General features: G+C 39.3%; 1 protein-coding gene across 2 annotated transcripts in view; it reads right to left on the bottom strand.

Annotated features, from left to right (window-relative positions):
• LOC108436281 (potassium voltage-gated channel subfamily B member 1-like) overlaps positions 1-17422 on the bottom strand; it is a 68873-nt gene extending 51451 nt beyond the window's left edge. The window contains exons 1-2 of one of the 2 annotated variants that reach the window (XM_017712674.2): positions 17080-17422; positions 15277-15968 (exon numbers count right to left, since the gene is read on the bottom strand). In XM_017712674.2, the coding sequence (XP_017568163.1) occupies positions 15277-15831 (555 nt within the window). In that variant the 5' untranslated portion in view covers positions 15832-15968; positions 17080-17422. The remainder of the gene's footprint in view (positions 1-15276; positions 15969-17079) is intronic. The other variant, XM_017712675.2, reaches the window with a different exon arrangement.
• Positions 17423-20288: the final 2866 nt, after the last annotated feature.

Below are 20288 nucleotides of genomic sequence, written 5' to 3'. Positions count from 1 at the left end.
TAAAACATCACTGTGCAGGTACGTAGCTTTAGCACAGTAATATCTAATGCTTGCTTATTGTAATATTGAATATCAATTACCTTCCTTTAATTTCACAAAGTAATGTGGTCATTTTAAACAGCAATTAAGTAACATGACCTAAATGGTGATCACCATCAATTTTAATTACTATCATCATTATAGAGTTTCCAACTACTGCTAAATCATTTTCTAGTCAAGAAAATACGAATAGGTATAGGACAGCAAGATAATTACTCTTTAGTATGGGATGGTAGCATTGAGTGTGTTAGCGGAAACTCAGTTAATTAAGCCCAGTCTAGGTGTCACCTGGCCAATTAATGCATTTGCGTTCCTGTTGATACAGCGACATGAGCAGATGACATGCAGGCTAACCTTAAAGAAGTGTTTCTCATGTGAGAGAGACAGCATCATCAGACAGCAGCAGTGGAGGCCTCTATCACTGCAGTGATTCAGATTTAATGGTGGTGCATTCCGCTAGTCCAGTGCCCCAGGCTGTTGTGCTGTTAAGTGCTGATATTGGCTTGGGAGAGCCAGCGAGCGTGCGATGCTTGGATCAACCTCTCAGGGGCACAGTGGATAGTTAGTAAGTGTTTCCAGTGCTCCGCTACATTTGGTCTTTAACTTTAATGCCAAGATTTTGTGGAGCGGAGTGGAAAAAATGTAGAAGAGAGGAGGGTGGTGTCCTGACTTGGTTTGGTATTAAAGATACTGGTCTTTGTTTAACTTGTTTTTTTTTTCCTCTCTTGCTTTGCTATCACCTCCACCCTCTTCTAACAGATGATTACAGTTGGGGCTGACAGCTCCATTGTAAATAATGAATGAAAGCCTGAGACAGGCACTGTCAATGAAACTTCACGCTTCACCTTTCACCTCATAAAGTCTCTTTTAAAGGCCTGAGAGTCACCCAGCCCTTCCTCGCTGCATGCTGTCTGCATTAAGTAGAGATCTGAGAGCAGTCTTTAGAGCTGAAATAAATGAATGCGTTTTGTAGCCGGACATTCAACCCCTTAATGTAATTATATATTGTGCTGGCTGCCACTTGCGAGGTGTGGTATGCAGAGCTGCACCACTTGCCCCGCCCCTGTCGACCAAAGGGACATTAAATGTTGTTGTTGCTGCTTATGTTGTTAATTGTTAGTGTGTGTTTTTGTTACTTGTGTTATTTTGTGTTGGGCTGTGGGTGATATAGTGGGGGTTAATGCATCTACCATTAGATGAAGAGTGAAGAGTTATGGCTAGTAGTGACCTTGTCTACTATCCCCAGCTGTGTTGTGTTTCTTCATTGCTGGTTCAGATCACAATCATAGTAAAAGATCTCCTCTCTAATTTCAAAGGCAAATGAAAGTTTGAAATTTGCATTTTTGATCAAATTTTTCCATTTGTTTTAAATGAACTACAGATGATACAGTGGTGCTAGAAAGTTTGTGAATCTTTTAGAATTTTCTATATTTCTGCATAAATATGACCTAAAACATCATCCGATTTTCACACTAGTTTGTATACTACTATATTACTAAAATATAGTAATCCTGATCAGTTAAAGGGTTAATCTCATGATGTATTGCCAGTAGCTATTATGATGCTAATATTTAAGCACAGTGTATTACTTACAGTGGTGCTTGAATGTTTGTGAACCCTTTAGAATTTTCTATATTTCTGCATAAAATTTCTCCAAGCCAGTGTGCAGGACTGATCAACAGTTACTGGAAACGTTTAGTTGCAGTTATTGCTGCACAGGGGGGTCACACCAGATACTGAAAGTAAAGCTTCACATACTTTTGCCACTCACAAATATGTAATATTGGATCATTTTCCCCAGGAAACAAATGACCAAGTATAATATTTTTGTGTTGTTTGTTTAACTGGGTTCTCTTTATCTACTTTTTAGGTGTGAAAATCTGATGATGTTTTAAGTCATATTTATGTAGAAATATAGAAAATTCTAAAGGGTTCACAAACTTTCTAGCACCACTGTAAATAATACACTGTGCTTAAAAATTAGCTTCATAATATCTACTGGAAATACATCATGAGATTAACCCTTTAACTGATCAGGATTACTACATTTTAGTAATATAGTAGTATACAAACCAGCAAGTTATGTTTAAAGGGAAATTCCAACTTTTCTTCCTGCATATTTCAGTTATTGAAATGTGAAACAAAATACTTCAACTGAAGTACTTCCTTGTAAAGAAACTTACTTAAGTCAAATTTCTTTACAGTAGTGGTGAAACAGACCAGGGGTAACATTGTCTATAATGCAAATATAGCCATTTTATCTATTATCCAAAACCACCAGTGATTCTATATGTGTCTTCTGAGTTTTCATATGTAATGCTGATAAGTGGAAATAGTGAAATCTTAAAAAAAAGCTATCTTTGGAGACTAGTTTGCCTTATAAGCCCTGTGTGTACCTCTAAGTCAATAATGTGTTTTAAAAATATGTTTTAGGCCAAAGCATTCTGTTAAAAAGATTATAAAACAATGTCATCAGGCAGTGTAATTGGAACCAACTTTCTGTGAAATAGTTTTCAGAGGCATTCAATGATTTGGATGTTAGTTCCTATGACCACCACTGTAAACAACTGTGAATCCACTGATTTTCATAATTAAATGGCTAACAAGTAAACAATGTAACTCAAAGTTTGATGTGAAATGCCCGATTCTAGAGAAATTTACCAGGTCAGAATTATTCTCAGTGGTGGTGATCGGAACCAGATGTCTGAAGAGTTTAATGCCTCTAAAGGCTACATCACACAAAGTTATTCCATGAAATGGTTATGAATACGTTGCCTGATGCCTGAGACATTGTTTTATGAAAGTTTTGTGAGAAGATGTTGGCCTTAAATGTAATTTTTAACCTATTTATTTTAATGTTTATGTTAAGGCAAAATAGTCCCTAAAGAAAACCTATTTTTCACGATGCATCATTATTTTACCATTATCAACATTGTATATAAAAAAGAAGACATGATTAAACTCACTGGTTGTTTTGGATAGTAAATAAAGTGTCTATATGTCTTTAAAAAAATGGTGGAATTGCCCAGTTATAGAAGTTATAGATCCAGGACCTACCAATGGAACCTGATCATTTAATGGGTTAATAATTGGATAATAAGAACACAGTTTGAGAGGTTGCCAGTTAGCTCAGAGTTAGGAACATGAATGCTTCAAGATCAAGGGAGAACACAAAAGCATTTATGCAGAAAAGACCACTTTCCTTACAGCCAGACTTTTATTGACTGGCTACAAGTATCTGAGACTCTTCAAGCTCTGTCTATTATTGCTTTAGTTGAATATGCTAATGTGCAATTTTAAGAGGCTGTACAAGCGTGTTTGAAGAAGATCCCATGGGAGAGGGAATGTTAGATCCTTTAGTTTAACCGCTCGGTGCCCCTCCCTTTTTAATAATATGTTAATGAAGGTCATGTATCTCCTTGGCAACCCTGAACTGGTTGGCAGTCTCTAATACCAGAGCTGCTTTGCAGAAAGACAAATGAGTGAGTTAATTACATCCAACTGTTTCTCTCAACCTGGCCTCCCTCTGCACCTAGAAAGGTAATCTGAGTTTCAGCTACAGAATTGAATCACTCTCCCGCCATGATTAGTTTTAGCATGCAAACATTTCATTATTAGATAATATGATATCTTCTCTGGCTTGACGCAAGCTAAATATAGAGTAAAATTTCCAATTAATATGAAAGAAATATGCCAGAATTTTTCATTTGAATCACTGTGTGTTGTATTTAATTACCACACACAGTGAGCTTCTCATACTTAGAAACGAACAGAAAAAACACTGGCTCCAAACATGATCAGAATACAACCCAATAGGATGGGGTTTTAGCATCTGCCCAATGACTTGTATTATAAATAAGTCTAGAGTTTCTTGCATTATAAATACATACAAAGAAATGCACCAACATATTGATTTTATAACTAATCAATTTACCAAACCAAACACTACAGATGAAACACACAGAGATTTGGTTGAAAAATACTGGAATATTCCTTTAATACATGGATGCCCAATGTGTGAAGATGTTTTATTTGGCGCAGTAGAGCCTCAACACCTCACCCAATGAGAGAACAAACATGTTTCATACCATAAATAACTTACTACCTTCTAAAAATATTTTTTAAGTATTTTATTAACACAATAGTGAGAAATGTTATAAAGTACAATTTTAAAAACCTGTGTCTTCTTCATCTGTTTACTCTTTTGACTCCTGAGACCATGACTAACATTGCACTTTGGTCCTCCAAGACAAAATGTCTGGGCACCCCTGCTTAAACACATTAAATACAGTATATGAGGCTAAATATGTAAAGCATCATAGCCAGTGTTTAATAGCATACGCTCCCTAATCCAGCATCCACTCCTGAATCCACTTTGGATTCCCCACTGTTATTGGCTCTTGTCAGGCTTAGTAAACTGGCATATTGGCTTAGTTAATATGACAAGTGAAATAAACACCGGCTGCATCGCCAACAGACTAATCCTGATTCCAGACTCCTGCTGATGCAGCAATTCACGCTACTGACAAGTTCCTCTAATGGGAGTTTTTAACCTGCTTATCCTCTATCTGTTGCTATGGGACACTTCTCATTGATCAAATAGTGTCCATGTCAAGAATCAATAATGTGAATCTCTCTTTGTTGTTGAAAAACAATGCGTAGCCTTTTTCCTGCTCCTCTCTGCTAATGCGGCTGTCTAAATTTAGGGAGCGCCAATTAAAAATAGCCTTCTTCCACACAAGTTCAAAGGAATGAGCTGGATCGTTAAAGAATCTTCCAGAGGAGCCTAGCCTGGCTTTGGAAGGAGTATCTGACAATGAACATGAGTCTTATTGAAAACAGGCATACTGAATCAGCTCAACTGAATCGGATGGGGGGTGTCGGGGGGGTGGGGTGTCAGTGGGGGTTGGGGTCAATGGGGGGGGTGTCAGCACTATGAAAAATGAAGGTGCTAAAAAGGCGTCACTGATGCAGTATCATAGAAGCACCGCTTAAGAAAGTTTTAAAGGATGATTCTTTATAGAAACATCTTTGTAAATGAGACAAAGGAGATGCCAAAGGAGAACTACCTCGTTGGCTAGAACCTTTACACACTTTTTGGACTCTCCACACTTTAATATCTCATTACATGCATGGTTCTCATCTCATCTCAACCATGCCTTGAAAGTTTTTTAGGGAACTCAAAGTGGTTCTTCTATGGCACTGCACAAAGAAACCTGTTGCCCCCGTAAGAGAAAAGGTTTGGGACCACTGTTCTATACCAACAGAACAAAAGGTTTCTCCTACAACCACTCATAAAAGCCAAGAACCTTTTAGGAACCTATTAGCAGTGTAGAAGCGAAAGGAAAGGATGGCTCTGTCTGCTGACTGTGCATTTTGATATGGGCCACTATAGGGTGATATATGTGGAATGAATGAGAGAGGCATTGGTTAGACTGTCCTATAGATTTATAGGCCCTGTAGCAGGAAATGAAGTTGTCAGCACACAAACACATATGCACATGCAAACAGAAACCATTCACCAACCTTTTACACATTCTCATTTATATAGCACCATCCATTCATCCATAAGTCCATATAAAGATGTTGTGGTACATTGGTTTGTAGAAATAATCATAAAATCTTTGGTTGGTTATGTTTCAGTGCATATATGAGATTGTGTTTGTGCCACCACTACACACTGTGACTGCTCCTCAAGACTGTGTGCTCACTGATGTGCTCTTGTCTTCACTCTGATGCCTCTAGATGGCCTGTCCTGGCACAATGCAGCTCCACTTACATTTTAATATAATTGTCATAAACTCCCGCAGCAGCTACAAAAACACTTCTGAATCAGCCCATGAAAGCAAGACTGAAAGAAACGATAAATGGCTCATATCATGGAAAGCCAAACTGTTACTCGTCTTTTTGAAAAAAATTGTTGGATGTAGTATGCGAACACTGTTACACTGAAACAAGGGCCAAAACTCTATATTCCCCAGTCACTACAGTCAATTTAAGAAATTACATAATTCATTGTTTTGAATTCATTCTAATGTATTTACATGCACAATATGGTCAAAAGTATGTAAACACCCTAATTATTGAGTTCAGGTGTTTCAGCTCATCCATCGGTAACAAGTGTATAAATCAAGCACATACTAACGCAATCTCTATATAGACAAATACTAGCAGTAGAATGGGTTGTACTGAAGTGCTCAGTGACTCTGAATGTGGCATTGTCATAGGATAGCACCTTTGCTACAAATCAGTTTGGTAAATCTCTGCTCTGCTAGATCTGCCCCTGTCAACTGTAAGTGCTATTACTGTAAAAAATGGTTTGTCAGTTCAACCTAAAAGATTAACAAGCAATTGAAATAGTTTTATTCAACTCAAAATATTACTTTGTATTAATGTTGTTTAAACAGTTTATTTAGTTTAAATAAAACTAGCTAATTTACTTGTTACCACATTAAGTATTTTTTTTAGTTTGAAACCACTTTTTTTACACTGTAGGAGCAACAACAGCTCAATCACAAAGCAGTAGACCACACCCAACCAGCTGCCGAACACTGCAGCACATAACTCATAAAAATCACCTAACCTCTGTATCACTCAATACAGAGCTCCAAACTGCTTCTGGAAGCAGCATCAGCTCAAGAACTGTGTGTTGGGTGCTTCATGAAAAGGGTGTCTAAGGCCAAGAGGCTGCACACAAGCCTAAGATCACAAAGGAGTGACATAGGAGTGGTGTAAAGCATGCCACGACTGGACTCTGGAGGACCAGATACATGTTCTCTGGAGTGATAATTCAATACCGATGGTTTTGGAATGGACTGTCCAACAAGCTCATATAAGTGTGATCAAATGATACATTTGGCCATATAAGGTATATCTACCTATTAGGCCTATGGCAGTTTTGACACAGAAGCAGTGTTGACCCTGAAGAGTGCTTCTTAACAACACACCATACGGGGAGCAAATCAGAACAGAGGTTATTTACATGCATCAGTTTTAAAGGCATGTTAACAAAAACAGCCTATTTAAGTCTAAGAGATAAAAATAGGTAAAAAAATTGGCATGTAAACATGACTGCTTTTGGTACATAAACCCACACAAAAATCATAAGCTGTTCTCAGGGAAAAAAATAAATACAATAGAAAAAAAAAATGAATATGGCCTCTTTTAAGAGAAGTGAGCAAGTTTTCATCTATTTTCAGCTTGACCTAGTCCATAACTGAAGTGTAGAGAGAGAAGGGCACTGGTTTCTCAACATCTTTTCAGTTTTATAACAATAACATAATAGTTCTGAATGGTTGAAGTTATTATTTCTTTTCTGACTTCCACAATGTTCAATTATTAATGCCAGAATCAGATCAGAAGACCTGTAATTGCTATTAATGTACCATGACTGGGCACATAACTTAAAGAATCAGCTTTCATTGTCTCTGGAAATGCTTCTTTTCTCAGGGTGGCATTGCAGTGGTTTTAGGTTCCAGCATTTGACTTTTAGAGGACAGAGAGACTTAACTGAACTTCTACAAGACCAGTCCATGAGTGGGAAAGTGTAGGATATCTCTGAGATAAGATGGCACCTCCAAGATGCGCTGGAATGTATGAATGAGTTGCTTGTGGTTGAAATTAAAACCTTTAATGGACATGTTACTAAACAATAGTGGTGTTTCTGCTGAGTCATATTTTGGTTTTGTGTGTGTGTGTGTGTGTGTGTGTGTGTGTGTGTGTGTGTGTGTGTGTGTGTGTGTGTGTGTGTGTGTGTGTGTGTGTGATCAGTCACAACCCACAAAAAAGGCCCTCTCAGTGGCAGGTTTATCATGTTTAGTTTTTAAATTGCTGCAATGACCTTTCATCTTTCTTCAAGTGGAAGAAACAAGACAAACTGTTGGCATCAGTTCCTCTGACTGAGGATATGTTTGTCATTTGAGTTTGTATTCTCTGAACATACACATGACCTGTTGTAGAATTACTTGGACATAATAGAATGCAAACTATTGTAAACTTTCTGTAGGTTTACTTCCCATAAAATCAACTGTCAGCCTCTGAAGCTTAAAATGCATTGCTTTAGCTGCACAGGGTCTGGTCAGGCATGTTTTGTATTATAAAGCACTATATTTGTACTTTATGCAATACCTCTTACAAGTCATGGTTATCGTGAGTGGTGCCATTTCAGCAGTGAGAAACCATCCAGGCCTGCCAGGAATTAAAAATGCATGTCTGTAATTTTTAGGTCATTTTTATTAAATAGTGTCAGTGGGCTTGTCAGCAAACTCATTGTAGTAATACTCTTCTTTCATTACTATGTTTTGGTTAGAAATTAAAAGGTTAAGAGGTTTGGTAAAAACATAAAATTTTCCAATCAGGTATTTTTCAGGTTTCCTTCACTCTGACCCTTCATATTGTGCTTTCCAATGGGTGGGACCAACTGTATGTGAAAAAACATCACTCTGGGCCTACTGGAAGTCCAAAAACATCACTGACTGTGAGCATGAGCTATCATCTAACCAGGTGCCAGTTAGTTGAATGTAGAAATGTAAAACAGAGGCAACAGTTCTATTCTAGAGATCTTTATTGGAAGAGTCACTGTAAAACAGCAATATAACAGATGCCAACAGACATGAGCTTTATTGTAAAGGACAGTTTTTCAAACTTTTTTTTGAGTTTTGATATTTTTGATGTTCATTGCCTAAATTGCAGGCCGAGTTTTAGTTCAGCGTTCACCACTGGATTTTAAATGAATGATTTCTCACTTGTAGCTCAACCAACCAGAGAAATTCTATGAAAAGTGAAACTTTTTGAAAGAGTATTTAAAGAGAATCAAATGTTGCTGAAGAATGTGTCTGCTGAGGATATAAGCAAATTATCTACCATTATTTATTTTTTGTTTGACTCAGTATTGCTACTTCTCTCAATTTTTACAAAACTCTTACATCGTGCTTCTTTAAGTACAATATCAGATATTTTATTATGATTAGAATTTCATGAAAAGTTAGTCAGTATACAGTTAGTCTGCATACAGTCATGTTTTTCCAGAATGAAAAAAAAATAATAGTTAGTTTTTGTCATGTAACTGTAATATAAATCTAGTTGAATAAAGTTGTTAATTATATAAACATATATAAATTGTATAGAATACACATGATAAATGACACATGATGTTACATGTCATGAACACCACATTCTCCTGAATCATTCAGTACACCATCCCATATTCAATGATTTGCACAAAATGAAGTAAATTAGAAAGATTATGCACACGTATTATCCCTCCCAAAGCACAAGGCACATATCATCCAAGGGTTCTGATGATGAAAAATCACACCCATGGAGAAGTCTGTCTCCTGTATGTATTTTGGGAGGTGATAACTCTACAGTATTGGGCAGGAGGGTGACAGAGAGAGTTATGGATAGTCCATATTGCACCTTCCCTGGCCTCGGCACAAAGTCAAGCATAATTAATGTGCCATTAAAAATTAATCTGTGCTGAAAAATACATGTGGAGGAATCTGTGTATGGGGGCACAGAGCTGTTTCAGCCTTGCTGACCCACAATTAAGCACAGGGAAACAAACTAGCTGCCGCACTGGTGCTATTAAACCTGCTGCTGACACTTTTATAGCCCAGCGTCCACTGCTCCGACTGGAGAGCATGGGACAGGGGGCTTGTTTGTCAACTCGAGCAATGCAATCAAAGACATCACTCTGGCACCAAACTACTCTTTCTCTTTCTCTTTCTCTTTCTCTCTCTCTCTCTCTCTCTCTCTCTCTCTCACACACACTCTCTCTCTCTCTCTCTCTCTCTCTCTCTCTCTCTCTCTCTCTCTCTCTTTCTCTCTCTATCCTCACTCTCCTTCTCTGTCTTATCAGCAATCTTAGCATGAACAAGTAAGGCAGACAATGATGTGGTACACATGTATATGAGATCAATCACAACCCACAAAACCTGACCCAAACTTGGTTTGCCAACCCTTAAAGACTAGCCTTGAGATTAAAGGATCTGCCTAAGCAACCACTGCCACTCTTACCTGCTCACAGAAAGGGATATTCCTATGCATTTAATGACAAAGTGACAGATTAGCAGATATGTACAGAATGGCACTAAAGCCCCCTTTCCATAACCCTCTACCACCACCACAGAACAATCTATATAATTTTTTTTTCCAAATACATCACATTTCAGGTGATATTTCACTTAGCATTAATGAAGTTAATGACCCCAGTGAGTACTGCTACTGTGTCCTTAAAGAATGCACAAATCAGACAAGATCGCTTTTGGCTGGACTGTTTTGGTTTGGTCTTCTCTTAAAATCAAGACTTTGACATTGACATTTTTTATTTTTATTTTTATTTTAAGCATGATTCATTATATCATATAATTTAAAATACAAAATTCTTACATTTATACATTTGGCAACTTACAGTTTATTCATGTCATAGATGTCGGCAAATGTAGCCTAAAGATTCTCATTGGTATAGCATGGTGTGCTTGCCCAGCTGAGGAATCAAACCTTAGTCTGCTGTGTGGAGGGGAGGGCAGTGGTATTACCCACTGTGCAACACCAAAAACAAATCTTGCTTACCTGTAGTCTTTGATCAAAGTGTAGTGACTTTTACTTGCTTATAAATCATCTTCATAGTTTTGAGTACATCACCATGGGCCTTTTTGACTTTCACCCCTTAAAATCCCAGACTTTTTGCATACTATTGCCCTTATTGCCCTTATTATTCGCAAATAATTACAGGGACTTCAGCGCAAACTGACTGAGCCATTCTAAGGTTACAGAAGTGTATAATAAAACGCTGGTGGGCCCTGGCCATTTAAGGTTAAAAGGACAACAAAGGGACCATGCACAATTTGGAAAGTGTTAATTGGACAGATAGCAGACTTCCAGAAAGGGAAATTTCTAATTGTATAGTTTTTACAGAGTTTTTAATTTTCAAATCAGCACTAGTTTTAAATTTGCTAAAAAACATGGGAAAAACAGCACAAGCTTAGGCACTTGAGCTCATATACACCACACACACACACACACACACACACACACACACACACACACACACACACACACACACACACACACACACACACACAGGCCACTTTATTAGGTACACCTTCCTAGTAAAAGGTTGGACACCCTTTCGCCTTCAGAACTGCCTTAATTCTTCATGGCATATTTTCAACAAGGTGTTGGAAACGTTCCTCAGAGATTTTGTTTATTTATTTGAATTCCTGCTGCCTTTCTATCATCTCGTACCAGTCTGCCCATTCTCCTCTGACCTCTCACATCAACAATGCATTTTTGTCCACACAACTGCCGCTCACTGGATATTTTCTCTTTTTCGGACCATTCTCTGTAAACCCTAGAGATGGTTGTGCGTGTAAATCCCAGTAGATCAGCAGTTTCTGAAATACTCAGACCAGCCCGTCTGGCACCAACAACCACGCCACGTTCAAAGTCATTTAAATCACCTTTCTTCCCCCATTCTGATGCTCGGTTTCATTTTACCTTGACCTAATAGAATGCTTTCAGACATACAACAATAAGAGGATAAAGAGACTCATCTGCATTTCTATTCAAGTGAGACATACCTAAAACCATAATAAGCTCATTTTCATTAGATGGCAAACAAGATGAAGCTCATTCCGATCATTTTATGGCAGATTATTTATGCGATTATTACGTTCTTCCCTGGTGAAATCTGCTATGCAGGGCTTGGTGAGTACCCTGCTGGGCTGAGGAAGTGAAATGCTGGGAAGATCCTGTGGATACTATGCCTCGCTCTGGAATTTGAGGGCAAATGGAGGTGAGAATATCCAGCAGGATCACATTAGTCTCACAGGATTTGCTCAGCTTATCAGACTGCTGCTAACAGACCACGCTGAAGGCTTGCATGATGCCATTGACTTGAATTTGAATAAGGGTATTGTGTGGATATGGATAATGGATAAAGGTTATTATCTGGTCTGGTATCCTTTTGGTTAAACATAGATTACTTTGGTTTAGATATGTAAGTACTGTTTTGGTCAAAGATGTGAGCATGAAAGGATAATAGCCCCTTTGAACCATGGACTAAATGTTGTAAATGTAAATGTTGTGAGTTTATAATACTTCAGCTGCTTATTAGACAGTTACTGGCTGATCAACAAACAGCTCATTTTAACTCTAAGAACCACTGTGTGGGTCCATACTTCAGTTCTTCACTCTCAAAAATACATAATCAACACATTGGTTTCTGAAGAGTTACTAAATAATTCATTACCAATTCATTACTGAAGAGTGATTACTAACTAATAAATCTGGGATTTTAGGTGTTACCAGTTGTGCTTTCCCATCTGTTCTGCACTTTTTTTTCCTTTCCCTTCCCACTTCTGTCTTGCCTCTGACTCACGCTAGCTCCACCCCCTTTTTATCCTGCTCACCTGTGTCTAGTCTGTAACCCTTCTCAATAAGTATTGAACCCAACTGTTCTGTGCTTCATATCTGTGCATTAATAGTTCTTGGCCATGTTCAAAACCACATACTATACTACAGTCTTTCTTTTGCCTCAGTTAACTCTATTTGTTCCCATCTGCTTTTTGATTTCGCAAGTATCCTGCCTTGCTTGCTAATCCTACATTATAAGAATGGATATTAATGTATGTTGTAAAGAAAAGACTGACAGAAATCAACAACCTCATTGCTGGGATATATTCTGACGTCAGGAAAGCTGCATTTAAGCTGTCTGTTTTATCACTGCAGGCCATGTTTGTGGAGAAGTGTGAATTGTTTACACCTTTCTTTGCTCACTAGCAACATAGAGTCACAACATTTCACACACAGAGAGCCCAAGTGCCCAAGTTATTTTTGTAATCAGAGTTACAGGGAAAATGTTTGTTTGATTATATTGGGTAAAAAAATATCAGAATCCATTGGGCCTGCAGAAAGACGCTATAGGCTGAAATGAGGCAATGAAATTTGCATTCACTTTAGCGTTTTCATTTAAAAGCTGAAGCTGTCTACATAAGAACTACAGAAACTACCGAACTGTCAAATATATAGAGCTGTAAGCATCATGTGTAGACTGTTATAATAGGCTGTGATATCAATTCTGGTTGAGAAAGCCTATACAGAGCAGAATGAGTGTATATTTAAAGAAGCCATCTCAGCTCCTTCTGTCAGTGTCTGGAGTGAGAAAGGCTCTGTCTGAGACAAACACTTGAGAAAGAGCATGTGACCAAGCAAAAGAAAACAAGCCACTGATCACAGCAAGATACCCTCTTGTTAGCATACTGCAGAGACTACACTTAAGTACGAGCACAGTGTTCTTCAAATCAAACTCTGTCTTGGTGTAATTAGAGACACTTCACTGGCTGAGTGTTTATCAAAGAAATCCAGTGCTGGAACATACAACTCTACACTTCAGCGTAAGTAAGTGTCGTAGCAAGAATTGTATCTTTTGCCCTTTTATTCCCTATACTTTCTGTCAAAGGTTCTTTATATTCTATAGCTTTTCAGAACAGTTGTCTGTCACTAATCGAGAAACTGAAAGAGGAAATATACTACCGACCTGTCATCTGACAGTCTTGTAATCTTCAGCAGAAAGATCTGCTGGATGGCTTTACATTGCTTTGCGCTTTTAAGGTAATTGCACAGTGATGTATGGGCCTAACTGTGGTACTCCCTGGGTATCATTTGACAGGAATGGGCACTGCTAATTAGATTTGGCCAACATTTAAAATGCACATCAATTACAGGTATATCTCATATGCACTTATATAATATATACTACATGCGTGCATATAATAAGCAAGTGCATACACATAAGCAAGAGACAACACACACACACACACACACACACACACACATATATATATATATATATATATATATATATATATGTGTGTGTATTATATATATATATATATATATATATATATATATATATATATATATATATATATATATATATATATATATATATATATATATATTGCTGTGTGAAGGGGCTCACTTTCTCTCACATTTCAGCCTACAAAAAATGACTCACCACTATGAAGTAATGCAGAACCTGCATCACTTTATTATGCATTATCAGAGAAGTGTAGAAATGTCAGAAGTCTACTCCATTCTGGCCTCATACTTTGTCATCATAACAGACAAATGAGGAGTTTGAGAGCATTTGTGGGTTAAGTGCATGTAATGACTGATAATATCCAACCCATCTCCTTCAGAGGAGCTAATGCTATGCTGACACCACTGGAGCTCCATTATATTGATTCCAAAGGCCTCTCAGTGATACTCTAGAGCATTACATTGAATTGATCAGCATAGCATTTTGCAATTAGCGTGACGTGGGAAATGACATGACAGCACTTACTTAGAGCACATAGAAGAGCAAAAGATATTGACTCTTCTAGACCACTCCCATGTAATTCAAATTAGAGTACTGTCTCTTTGCCCTACTGCAATTGCACATAGGTTATTACACTACCATTACAGGCCTTCTGGAAAACACTTGGATTTGTCTATGGACAAACCTCTCTGAATGTACCTGGTTCCTGAATTCACCCTTGTGTGGTGTTGATGTTGTCGATAGCACCTCCACACTTTTATTACCTGTAGCTGAACATCACATGTGTAATATAAATGTATAGGGGTGAACAGTGTAAAATCATTGAAAATGTGTTATTTTACATGTAATTCACAGAAAATGAGCAAAGACCAAGGAATCTGAGATTGAAATAATAATATATTTTTCTTTTGGTAAACACTGAAAATGGGTCCCACAGACCTGAACACCACACAAGGGGTAATTATTAATTGTACCTGATTGGACCTGATTGTGTCTGATGTTAGCCTGCAAGTTATGCTCGGAAAAAGAGGATTTCTTTCTGGCTGAAAAATACTCTTACAAAATAAAGGTGCCAAAAGGTTTTATGGAGCAATATTACTAAAAGAACCATCTTTGGTTGCCTACAGAACCTTTCCGATGGAAGAAAAAATACTCCAGTATTTTTCATCTTGATCAACCTGGAGAAATCAGAACCACCCACTGGAATTGTTTAGACAACCAAAAGTGTCTTTTTTATGGTATCACACTAAAGAACAACTTTTGCTTCTTGCATTTTTTGAGTATAGAAGAGATGCAGCAGGTGAGTTCATGCAAACTGGCACACTGTGAAACCTGAGGTGTTCTTGCCTTGAAACAAAATGAGGCCAATGAGCATATTTAAAAGCAAACTAAATCCCCTATGTGGTGCTTACCTTGGCTGCAAATGAGGAGCTGGGCTTCTCCAAAAGATCCCAAAGTTTCTTTCTCTTCTCTGTACAGCATGTGTTGTCAAACTCCTCCCCTTCTCTTTCCCTCATGCTTTCGGCCTCACGTTTCAGTTCCTCATTCATCTGCTCCTTTTTCTGGTGATATCGAGCCTGACAGCATGACTCCAGGTAAATCTCATCAATCCCCCAAAAGTCCAGCTCCTGGCTGAAGGAGAGTGCACACATCTCCTCCATCATGTGCAGCTTTCCGGTGCGATAGAAGTTCAGGATGGACGTAAAGGCTCCTGGATGTCTGTCAAAGAAGTACTCATTATCGTCCAAGTTGTAGTCATCACACACTTCCATGATGGACTCATGGGTGTTGCAGTCTCTCAGTTTGCCCAGTCGTGTGCGCGGGAGCCGGTCCAGCGTCCTCCACAGCACCTCATGCAGGAGCCCTCCCACGTTGAGCCTCACCCTGCGGGAGCATGCCTTGCTCCTGATGATTTCCACTGGCTCTGGCGGCAGAGAGGTGGTGGAGCGAGAGCCTGTCTTAATCATCTCTCTTATGGATCTTGTGCTCTTTACACCAAACTAAAAACAGAAAAAAGGATCACTGCTGGAGTGCTCCCAGAGTCACAACTCTTGGAAGATAGTTCACCGCCTATATTTGGATGTGCTCTCCTTCATGCTTGCAGCTGCAAAGGGACGGAGAGGGGAGGGGTAAAAATTGAAAGCTGATTTAGAAAATTCAGAAGAAACACAGCAGGAGTAAACTCACGTGCAGTGTTGGGCTCTTTATCTATGCTGATCAGAAATATAATCCTCTCTAGGAGAAGCTCCACTGCTCGGCAAGGCTAATAGACTTGCCTTCAAATGGTTGCTGTCCAGTGCTGAACGCAGGGCCCATACAAGCCCCGCTCATTCTATTTAATGTGGCTCCACGTTTTATTATTTGTTTGTGTTTTTTCTCATAATGAAGCTGGTTTATAAGGCTTAGCCTTAGCGTGAATCACGGATGTCCTTTCAAGCAGTGTGTGTGCCCACTTGACATTTGAAGGTGTTCCTCTGTCCTACTCATCTCCCCTAAAGCGATAATAGCCCTACTAACACAGATAAGCAGGTTAGGTTTGTAGTTCAAAACAGATTAATCACTGGGCAACAGGCTAACAGTTTAGACAGGTTATTATAAGATCATTTGGACACAAGTGATGAAAATGTTCCAAAAGTGTCATTTCAAACACACACACATGGAGAACTGGAGAGCAGTTTGAGTGGAGTACAATAATCTAATGATCTACTTTTTGTTTAGTAGATACAAACTGACCCCAGCATTGTTGGGCCAAAAGTTCACAAAACAGTCTTCTTTCCAATACTATAAACTACTGGTCATACAACACATACAGCTTGAAAAGAACTGATTAAAGAATTAAATTATATGACTATACGGAAAACACAACTGCTTCATAAATTGCCCTGAAATAGAATTTAAGTGATATAGGGACAGAATACACTGAAAAAAAGTGATGCACTGAATTACTATGATCAGCCTTAACTTAAGCCTAAGCCTAAGCCTAAGCCTAAGCATAAATTAGTTTATTTCTACTTGAACAAAATATACCAGATATACTTCTTCTCTTTACTTCGTTTTGGCATCAGCTGTGTTGATACAGTGCCTTGTATTCACTTGAAAATGACAAATGAAGTAAATTCAGTGGATCATTCTCTCAGTGTATACGGATGAATGCTTTCGAGTAAGGTGCCGAACATCATCCTCTCAGCAGAAAGCTCGTATGAAAAGAGACTTACTCGTGTGAGTTCGGTGGGGCGGATGTGAGCAGCAGTGTTGAGGAAAGCGTTCAGTGGGTAGTGAGGGAGATCGTGCAGGGGGAGCTACTCCTCTCCCACTGCCTCCGTCTCTGGAGCAGCTCCTCCGCGCCGCACGCGGCCAGATAGGCGGTTAGGCGCGAGTTTGTGCTCCATTCCGGCTCGATTGCCGCACACGGTCGACATCAACTGGTAGCCCGCGCGCGGTGGCTTTTCCTCTGTACAGCTCAGACTGAGCGCGTGAGCGTGTGGAGAAGTGTGTGAGTGTGTGTGAGACGGAAACAGCTTCAGCTCTGCAAAGAAGAGGAGAGCGCGCCAGCTCCGCCAAGCGACTGTAGCACGAGTGCGCTCTCTCTCTCTCTCTCTCTCTCTCTCGCTCTCTCTCGCTCTCTCTCTCGCGCTCTCTCTCTCTCTCGCTCTCTCTCTCTCTCTCTCTCGCGCTCTCTCGCTCTCTCTCTCGCTCTCTCTCTCGCGCTCTCTCTCTCTCTCTCTCTCTCTCTCTCGCTCTCTCTCTCTCTCTCTCTCTCTCTCTCTCTCTCTGTCCCTCTGCCTAACACTGTCCTGATGTGAATCTCTCCCTCTCTCTCATTTCTTTGAGAGAACTGCGCGTGCTCTCTGTCTTTCTTTTTTACTCTCTCAGGCTCTTTATCATGAGTACTCTGCCTCCCTCACTCTCTTACTACTCTCACACACATTATCTCTTCTTTCTTTCTCATTATTTCTCTCTCCCTATGTTTCTTTCCCCTTATTGCTCTCTCTCTCTCTCTCTCTCTCTCTCTCTCTCTCTCTCTCTCTCTCTCTCTCTCTCTCTCTCTCTCATTATTTGTCTCTCACTCTTTCTCACTACTCTCTCTCTTGCCCGTCTTTTCCAATCTGTTCCACCTTCCCTTTCTCAAACATGCCCCAACTCTCTCTCTGTCTTTCTCTTTCTTTCTCTTAAATACAAATAATGTGTGGCCACGCCTTATTAATGCATGGAAAAGAGATCCTAATGTGTGGAACAAGATCATGGCTTACAACTTAATTATCTCATTCCCATGCTTTATAGTCATGGCCACACATTATTTGTACAGGATGTCACCAGCGGGGGCTCCATACTTTCTCTCTTTCTCTCCCTCTCTCTTTCTTTCTCACTCTCTCTTTATTATTGCCCTCTCCCAAAAACTTCCATTCTCTCTCTTTCTACTGTCCCTCTCTGTCACCAGTCACCATCTCTCTCTAACACACTCTCCTATTCTTTCTTTCCCTTTCTAAGTCACTTTTTTACTAGTCTCTAGCTCTGCCTCTCTCTCTGTCTCAAGCACACCATCATATGTCTCTCGTGTTCTCAGTCTATTTCAAGCACAATGTCTCTTATTCTTTCTGTCTCACTCAAACACACTCTTACTGTCATTCTCTCATGCTCTCCCTCACACACACACACACACACACACACACACACACACACACACACACACACACACACACACACACACACACACACATTTCATCATGAAATGTCTGCTACACTTTTATAGAGTCTTGAAAAGTACTTTTCCTTGATTATTTCCTGAGAGAGTGAGTGAGAGAGACACATCAGTTTATACTAAGAAACATGATACATGTGGGTCTGGAGGTTTCTGAAAACTGCAGTTGATGAGGAGTATCTTGTAATACGCTGAGTTGAGTATTATTGGAGTAGTTAAAACGTGATGTTGAATGCTTGTTTGGCAAGGAAGATGAGCTTTGCTGTTTGATTTAAAACATTGAGTGTACATAAACAGAGATGTCTTAACTGGCCTAGGCAGTTCTGGCCAGGGACAGTCAATCTTCTACAGTTTAATAAACACTGTAATGTCTTTAATGATTTGGGTTATTGAACGGACCACAAATGACCCCTTGCGTTTTGATGCAGTGAGATGTGGGAGATTTTTCCTTTGAGCTTTCTAACTAGGCCACGTCCCTGCTGTGGTGGAACTGGATGATATTAGATTCTCTTGGGCAAAATGATTACGTAAAGCCAGCAGTTTTACCAGTTTGTGGCAACCTGGATTCCTGAGCAAAGGAATAATTCAAGATCCACAAATTAACTACAGGTTAATCCAGGGGCATCATCACATATCTGTGAAATTTTGCATGAATCAGGGTTGCATCTTTAGAAGTCTTCAGTTTGTTATTTAAGGGCACCCAAGTTAGAATCTTTTCATAAAGGTGTATATAGGTCAGGAACCATGAAGGCATGATTGTACCACAGGCAAAATCTTAACCAGTGAACTCTCATGTCCTGTTCTTCTCTCAGTACAGCTTTAGGATTAATGCTTTGTACAAGGGCACAGTGACAGAGTGCAGTGAAGGGGCAGTGATATTACAACCTGCAGCTCTGTGACCATCATTCAGACTTTGATGCTTCATGCTTGGAACCAGGAAGGTTGTTAATTTCATTTGTTAAGTCATTCACTACCATTCTACCACAAGAATCTAACTGTTTTGTGTAATCTACAAGGTTTTGTAGTAGAGGTTTCTTGCATTTCAGCAGTTGCGCCCAGAAGTAAAAAGCTAAATGTACATTAACTTTAAAGGGCCCATATCTTACATTTTTTATTTTTTGTACCGTTTTATGTACAGAACTTTACATTTCCCAGCCTCTCTTTAGCCATATTATAAAGTGGACTGTTTGCGTTACATTAAGACTGACACATACTATATGGCCAAAAGTATGTGGACACCTTCCTAATCGTTGACCCTCAGGTGATCCATCCATACCCAGGTGTCTAAACTCAAACACATAGTCATGTTGACCATAGAGCAATGCTGGCAGTAGAATGGTAGTAGTGAAGAGCTCAGTGACTTTAAACATGGCACTGTTATAGGATGCTATCACTGGCACTGCCACAAGCCAGTTTGTGAAATTTGTGTTTTGTTTCTACTACATTTTCTGCAGTCAACTCTAAGTTCTATTATAATGAAATGTCAATAGAAGTGAAAACGATGCAGTAGACCATGCATACTCATGGATCAGGGCCCCAGAGTGTGTGTAATGTCTATCCTCGTTTACAACACTCACTCACTCACAAAGTTCCAAATCATGCTTCACTATCTGGCAGTCTGATGGATAAATCTGGGTTTTGCACATGCCTGGAGAACACTACCTACCAGAATACATAGTGCCGGTAAAATATGGTGGAGGAGGGATATTGGTCTGGGGCTGCTTT

Source organism: Pygocentrus nattereri, chromosome 26, assembly GCF_015220715.1.
Source record: "Pygocentrus nattereri isolate fPygNat1 chromosome 26, fPygNat1.pri, whole genome shotgun sequence".
NCBI lineage: Eukaryota > Metazoa > Chordata > Actinopteri > Characiformes > Serrasalmidae > Pygocentrus > Pygocentrus nattereri.
Note: the sequence above shows the minus strand (reverse complement) of the source record. Positions and strands in the feature narration are given on the sequence as shown.